At 40.7% G+C, this 7,500-nt stretch overlaps 1 protein-coding gene across 2 annotated transcripts in view; it reads left to right on the top strand.

Annotated features, from left to right (window-relative positions):
• Positions 1 to 3,854: 3,854 nt before the first annotated feature.
• LOC111665391 (fibulin-7-like) overlaps positions 3,855 to 7,500 on the top strand; it is a 5,678-nt gene continuing 2,032 nt past the window's right edge. Inside the window, exons 1-7 of one of the 2 annotated variants that reach the window (XM_023420379.2) lie at positions 3,855 to 3,991; positions 5,002 to 5,082; positions 5,672 to 5,825; positions 6,032 to 6,202; positions 6,294 to 6,509; positions 6,578 to 6,715; positions 6,795 to 6,930. In XM_023420379.2, the coding sequence (XP_023276147.1) occupies positions 3,899 to 3,991; positions 5,002 to 5,082; positions 5,672 to 5,825; positions 6,032 to 6,202; positions 6,294 to 6,509; positions 6,578 to 6,715; positions 6,795 to 6,930 (989 nt within the window). In that variant the 5' untranslated portion in view covers positions 3,855 to 3,898. The remainder of the gene's footprint in view (positions 3,992 to 5,001; positions 5,083 to 5,671; positions 5,826 to 6,031; positions 6,203 to 6,293; positions 6,510 to 6,577; positions 6,716 to 6,794; positions 6,931 to 7,500) is intronic. The other variant, XM_087177731.1, reaches the window with a different exon arrangement.

The following is a 7,500-nucleotide window of genomic DNA, read 5'->3' as shown; positions in this document are numbered from 1 at the left end:
GGAACTTTGTGATGTCACAACAAAGCAGTCACCAAGCCCCGCCCACCTGGACCCACCATCCAAACCTTGCAGGATTTGGTTTCTCTGAGTGTTTTTACCTGAAATCTGCTATATTTTTATTGGATCAATCAGAAAACAGTCAGCCAATCAGAAGAGAGGCTCAGAGCCTCCTCTCTTCTGATTGGCTCACCGACCTGTTGTTACTAGAGCTCCAGAGAGAAGCCTGAGAGAGGAGATGTAAAACTACACTGAGCTGGTTTTTGGTTCTTAAAACTACAAATATATCTTCTTATGGAACAAGACTTCAAATAAGACACAGATGAAGAGGAAAATATGGGGCTTGGTGACTGCTTTGTTGTGACATCACAAAGTTCCAGAAGTCCTGACGGCTGGTTTTAAGGCTCAGTTTCTGAATACAGGCTGTGTGCATTTCTCTGTGGACTGAGGCTTTGATCCTTTCACAGTATTAATATAGAAGCTAGAGCTGATCTATAATCACACTACACATGGACACACACCTTTACACTATATGGAGCTTTAAGCAGCGTTGATCAGCTGATAAATGCCAAGTGTAAGTTTGATCAGTGTTTATGATTTGACCTCGGTCGGGGGGAGGGAAGACACTGTCGGCCCGGCCAACTGGCCGTCATCTAACTCTGTTTTAATTGCAAAATCCATTAAAATGATTTAATTTTAATTAAAGCTGTCCTATCTAATTAAGATATGATGATGAGGAGCGCCAGAGTGTCTCCTGAGCTCCTTTATTTATCTTGGAGTTAACCTCTGTCAGCAGCTGCCAAACAGCCTCCCAGCATGCATTTCAATGAGGGTTCATCCATCAGACTGCAGGGGGAGTTTTAAACGCCTGGTTCACAAATTCTGTTCCTCCCTCTACAGGATTTTAGTGTTTGCATGTATTTTGTTATTTATTTATCTTTGGTTGTATGCACTATATTCGACATCTTATGCGTGTTTTTAGTTTCTTATCTTCTTTATTAGTTACACTAAGACTAAGTTAGACTTTTATAGCACTTCTATGTTCAAGGTTTTGTTAACAATGTCTTAGAGGTGTTCATTCATTTATAATGAATTATTTTAGCACTGTGATCAGAGTTTGTGGTGGTGTTGTTCTAGTTATATCCAGAGGTGTTTCCAATACTCTGACACCCTCATGGTTGTAAATATATTTATATATATATTTTAATATAATATATATATATATTTATTTATATATGTCAGTTTTCTAATGTAAAAAATAGTATAGAAATAAACTAAATATGCATTTGGGTATAAAAAAAAGACTTAATACTGAATCCATCTATTTAGTAGTGGAATAATGTGCTTGTACTTCACTTGAGTATTTTCAATTCCATGCTACTTTATTACTTGTACTTTAGCAATTTTTACTTCACTACATTTATCAACAGTTACACGGTAGTTTACAGATTAACATACAGTTGTTTAAACTTGATTCACCTCGACCAACTACAGAAGTAAAGTTCTGCTTACACACACAGATGAATCATTAATGATTATCCAGTAATATAATAAATGATAGTATAATACTTTTCTGCATTTAGTACTTTTGTATTTTACAAGTTACTTCTCCTTTTTATTTTGAAACATTTTGAATTCAGGACTGTTACTTGTAATGGAGACATTTCATAATGTACTTTTATCTTTTATACTTTGAGTGTTACATCTACTTTTATTTTGAAAGATTTTGAATTTAAGACTGTTACTTGTAATGAAGTAATTTTATATGGTTGTCCTTTTATTTAGGGATATAAATAGCAGCGGCATCTATCAGAAGACGACAGGGCGTTTCTCATGAGGGAATACCGTTCAATTATAGTTTGATATTTCTACATAAGCAACAGGAAAACAACACAAACAAACATTAACTTCAGAACCAACTTGTGTTTGTCTGTCGTCAGTTTCTCTTCGTGTCTGAAAAGACAAACTTGAGTGAACCAGCTTTGTTCTCGCGGCTCTGATCCCTCGTGTGGTTTCTCACGAATCGCAGCTCCAGCTTCTAATTAGTGACTTCACCAACATAAATAATCATTTTCCAGAACGCAGCTCAGCCACATGTGAGGAAACGTTTCTCTTTGGATTTCTGATTCTGACTCAATCATCAGCTGCAGGTTTGGAAACAGGCAACAGATAAAGACACACAGGTTCAAATGAAAGACTGAAGCCCCCCCTGGTGGACGTCCGCCACACTGCACCAGCTTCTTACTGCAGAATAACACACTTACAATCACCTGTGAATACTACTGTGTTATTCATTTATGGAAATCAGTTTTAATTAATTAGTTTTATTTAATTAATTTCTTACAAATGAAGGAACATTTTTTTGTTTTTCTAACACGTGGTTCATGTCACTACAGATCATCAGTGTTTAGTGTCTGAGTTCTTCCACAGTCTGTAGATCGATAGTCTCATTCTTCTGATTCACTTATTGATCAAAATTAAAACTTTTAAAACGATTTTCAATTTTTAAATGAAACTTTTAACACGTATTTCAGTTTTGCCGTCAGTGCTGCGTTGCTCATCATTTAGATTTCAACGATTCAGATTCCAAACGAGTCTCAATTCCCTTTCTTTGAGGGGCGGAGTCACAACAGGTCACACACCTACGTTACAGAAATTACTTTTTATGTTTTAAAACCGTGAAAAGTTTTTTATATTCACTATTGCTTTCAGTCCTCCAGTACTGAATGGGACATCGTTATGATTCAGAAACTTTAATTAACTTTATTATTTGCTTAAATACACAAACTGTCAACAACTTGCAAGAAAGTGAAATCTCACACTGAACTGAACATTAAGTCTTAGGACTTTTTAATGACTTTCACAGAATTGCTTGATAAAATTTACACAGTGATGGAGAATTTTTCCAGGACTTTCAAGGACAATGTGAACCTTCCTATAGCAGGATTGCGACGGAGTACTCAGTGGTGTCTTTTAAAGATATTACACGTCGTTACTGTTAGCAGGGATTACAGGACTTCTAACTCAACAATAATAATAATAACTTTATTTATATAGCAAAGTTACAAAGTGCTTTACAAGAAAAAAGTACAACCAAATAAAAGAAAAGTAGGTCTATAAATAAAAACATCTCAAATCAACATTAGGCGGAGATTTGACAGTTTAAAGAGGTAATATATATAATATATAGGATATAATTCAAGGAGTCTTCAATGACTTTCAAGGCCTTGTTGAAATCTGATCTTTTTAGGCACCAAACTTCGGATTCGTGTGTCGGAGCGCAGGAACAGTCTTATAGGAGATTATAGTGTATGTTCACACTCTGCCATTATCATGCGCCGCCTTATATATGACTTGAGTTAAAGTTTGGACTTGCAGCAGCTGCAGGGAGCTGTTAAGGGTCCTGTCTTGCATTCTGGCGAGTGGGGGGGGGTAATCCAGGCGGGGCTATCGGCTGCCCTGTTATTTAGGAGCCACACAACATTATCCTGGAAGACAGCAGGTTTAGGGTTTCAGAAAAAAAGTGGGAGTTTATATTTGCTGTAATTGGAGCAGAATATTTTGAGCCGGAGAGCGAGTCTGAAGTGAAGCTGCTTTGTCGCGCAGATGATGATTAAAAAGACCGCCAGCTGACTCCCCTTATAATTTGAGAGTCTAATTCTGGCTCTGCTGATGGGTCAGAATTAGTGAAAGCTTGTTCCAGATGTGGGAGCTGCTCTCCTCCTCCCGCCTCCAAAATATGTGACATGGAGGAGGAGGAGGAGGAGGGGAGGTGGGGGGGAGGTGGAGGAGGGGAGGCTGTTGGGTGGGTGAAATTTGGCAAGTGCCCTCGAAAAGAAAGAGCGAGAGAGGAGAGGATCCAGTGTTGGAGGAGCTGAAGACGCGGAGCAGGTTTCCCAGGATGAGGATGGAGGTTTTGTGCAGGATGATGAAGGCTGCTGGGGCGCTGATGTTGATGCTGAGTCTTCATCACATGTGCTTTTCTTCTGCTCAGGTGAGTCCAGGTGACCAGGTAGGAACCATGTTTATTTAGTGGTTTATTCCAGTTCCAGGAGTCCACTGTGTTTCTACTGAGACTGAGTCTTCATACAGGAATGTTCGCTGTCGTTGTGAAATCTTAATCCGTTGAATGTCTAATTTAATCTAATTTAAATTAATTGTTTATTTATTATTTATTTACTGAGATGAACTGGACAGGAAATATAATTGATCAATTTCCTAATAATGATAAAGGAAGACAAGCAGCTTGTAGATGACAGAAATAAAGAAACCTGATTTGTATTTATCAAAAACATAACACACATATAAAAACACAATAAAAATAAAACATTGTGTATAAAAGTTTAAAGAACATTTTTAATTTGACCCACATCTATCTGACCAGGGGGTCTGTTGAGATCAAAATGTCTTTTTAAATAAAGTTTTACCTGATGTCAGTCAGCAGTAAGTTAAAAAACATCATCAGTGAAGACGTGTCAGGATTTTTCACACTGATCAAATCAGGCAAAGCTGGTTTATAACAATAATTGTAATATTAATAATGATAAGATAAAATACTATAAGAATCATGAAATATACTTGGGAATTATTAAGAGTTTTTTGGGGTTTTTTTTCATAGAGACGGAAGATTTTTGATTTTTTACATAGAAACATTGACATTTTGTGGTAAATTAATCTGAAAACAGCTGGAACATTTTGAATGCAGAGTTGTTGAAAGTTTTGATAAGATTTTTGGTTTAATTTTGGTCGCCTCCATTTCCACATTGTTTCACTTTAGTTCATTAAAGCACATTGTCTGTAGATATTGTAATAATTATCGGTCCATGTTTCTGTGTTCCGACAGTGAAATCGGAGCCAAAATTACTAATAAAACTATGGTTATATTTTAATTTATTTAGATAAAATTATGGGACCAACTTTTTACATTTTGTTTTAGTGTCTTTTGTGGATTAAAAACTATTTCTCTTGCTCTAATGTGATCATCTCTCCAACATGTCGAACTAGAGTTCACCTCCTTCACATCCACCGCTGGCTCAGAGACAAACCACAGAGAGACGCCTCCAAACGCCAACCACAGACCCACAGGTTAATTCTGCTGCGTTACGTTGTGTTAAGTGACGAGATGTTACGTTGTGTTACGTTATGTTATGTTGCATTATGCTACTTTGCATTACGCCACGTTGCGTTATGTTACATTACGTTGCTTTACGTTACGTTGCTTTACGTTACGTTGGGTAGCGTTACGTTGGGTAGCGTTACATTGAGCGTGCTGTTTCAGCCGTCAGTGGAGGTCAGCTTCGGGCTCAAGGCCACTTTTCACCCAGGTGTTACTGCAGCTCAGAAAACCTCACCTCTATGTATAGACCTCACACCTGAGACACACAGCAGACTGGAGACGAACTGAAGGTAGTCGTCTGGTGCAGGAACTATGAACTTGTGTTATTGTAGTTCATATTAAGATTCCTTAGCCTTTACTTTTGCGAAATCTGTGGTTTTGATGATTCCCCACCTTTAAAGCTGTACATATTGATGGTTTTATATCAACAATGGATACGTTTTTTCTCCTTCTCTTTATTTCTTTGGTCTTTGACCTTTTACAATTTGTAAACACTTAAAAAAATATATAAAAACCTACTTCCAGCGTCAGTCTAACCCGTCCTCTTCCTGTCCACAGGAGTGTCCGTCCACCCCCGACCTGCTGAACTCGCTGCGACAGGTGGAGAAGATGTTGGCAGTCCACGAGGCGTCGTACCAGCAGGGCCTCCGCTCCCTCAGGAAAAAGATCAGTGCTCTGCACAACAGCACCGTGGCCATCTTCAAGAAGAGAGGTGAGAAATGACACTGAGTGAATGGCGTAGAGGAGGTGGACATGATAGTTCAGTGACCTGTGAGAGGGAACAAGTTGAAGTCAGGTGTAAAGAAACAAAAAAACACGAGTGGGGGAACAGCTGCAGTTTGTTGTCTGGCCATCAGTGGCAGCACTGAACATGAACAAGAATAGAAGGTAAATGATTGTGTCTTTATCTGCCTCCAGTGTCCTGCCCCAAACCAGAGTTCCCCACTCACGGCCGCAGACTGGGCCGGGTGTTTGGCGTCGGACACGAGGTTCACTTCCTGTGCAAACCGGGCTACGAGCTGATTGGCCCGCAGACCCGAGTGTGTCTGGAGTCCCTGAAGTGGAGCGGGCAGCAGCCAATGTGCAGACGTGAGTCAAACAGCTGACTCAGCTGCTGGTTCTGGGTTTGTTGCGTTTGTTATTTTTCCTCTGAAATCTCGTTTCACTTTTTTGTTTTCAGGCTTCAACAGCACCGGTAACTCCCTGGCTGCCTTCTCTCCCGCTGCTCCCTCCTCTTCCTCTTCCTCTTCATCCCTCCCCGCCTCTGCTGCTCTGCCATCTTCCTCCCCCACCTCCTCTGTCCGTCCGTCTCACTGCACTCACTTCCTGGGCTCCACCCGCTGCACCTGTGACGTGGGTTTCACCATCTCAGGCCGCGACAACAACATCTGCACAGGTAACAAATATTTACTTACAAAAACGTGATGTGTTCTTCGGCTCCTGACGCTTCGGTCTGTGTTTCAGATATCGATGAGTGCCACTTGTTTCCTCTCGGTCAGCCCGGCCGCCTGTGCGTCCATCAGTGCGTCAACACTCCCGGCAGCTTCCACTGCTTCTGTCCAGCCGGGTACGACCTCGCCATGGACGGCCGCAGCTGCACAGGTCAGAGGTCGCGGGACATCCTGTCAGTTATTAGTCAGTTATGGTTGTAATTCTCTTCCCTCTGCTCTTCTTGGTCCAGATGTCGACGAGTGTGAAAACCGGATGCACAACTGCACAGCGCACCAGGTGTGTGTGAACACCTTCGGAGGTTTCCAGTGTGTGGCAGTGAAGTGTCCTCACATGAAAAACGCCACGTACATCAAGACGTCACCGATGTAAGATCATCCTCCATGATCAGATCCTCTTTCTTTTAGCTTTACTCTGAGCTGTTCGTGTCTTCCTGACCTTTTCCATCACAGTCCTGTTTGTTCTATCACTGCAGCGTCATTATATCTCCACACTACATCAGTCCGATGGCTCAATCTAAAGGTTTTGTAAATGATCACCACGGCCACTAGATGTCGCACTAGACCACCAGCATCTCAGACCAAGACAAACGCTTTGTTGTATGTTCCACAGCAATGCTGACAGTTAACCAGCTATAACAATATCTGCCAAACACATTTATATTGATAATAGCAAGTTAGTTAACGTTATCATGCTACTGTAGCTGTCGCTAATGAAAACAGACATGTAACAATACGAACCATCAAGCCACTTAGGAGGAGAAGAAAAGCCCGTTCTGAGTTCTCTCCATCTCACTAAATTCAGCTTTGGACTTATCCACTGGGACCAGCTGCACAAATGACACTGACGCATCCAATAATGACACTGATGGAGCCAGTTATGACACTCACAGAGCCAGTAATGACACCGATGGAGCCAGTAATGACACTGACAAAGCC

Source organism: Seriola lalandi, unplaced genomic scaffold, assembly GCF_002814215.2.
Source record: "Seriola lalandi dorsalis isolate HSWRI2012SDOR001 ecotype SW California unplaced genomic scaffold, Sedor1 jcf7180002054638, whole genome shotgun sequence".
NCBI classification, from domain to species: domain Eukaryota; kingdom Metazoa; phylum Chordata; class Actinopteri; order Carangiformes; family Carangidae; genus Seriola; species Seriola lalandi.
This window is presented reverse-complemented; position numbering and strand designations above follow the sequence as displayed.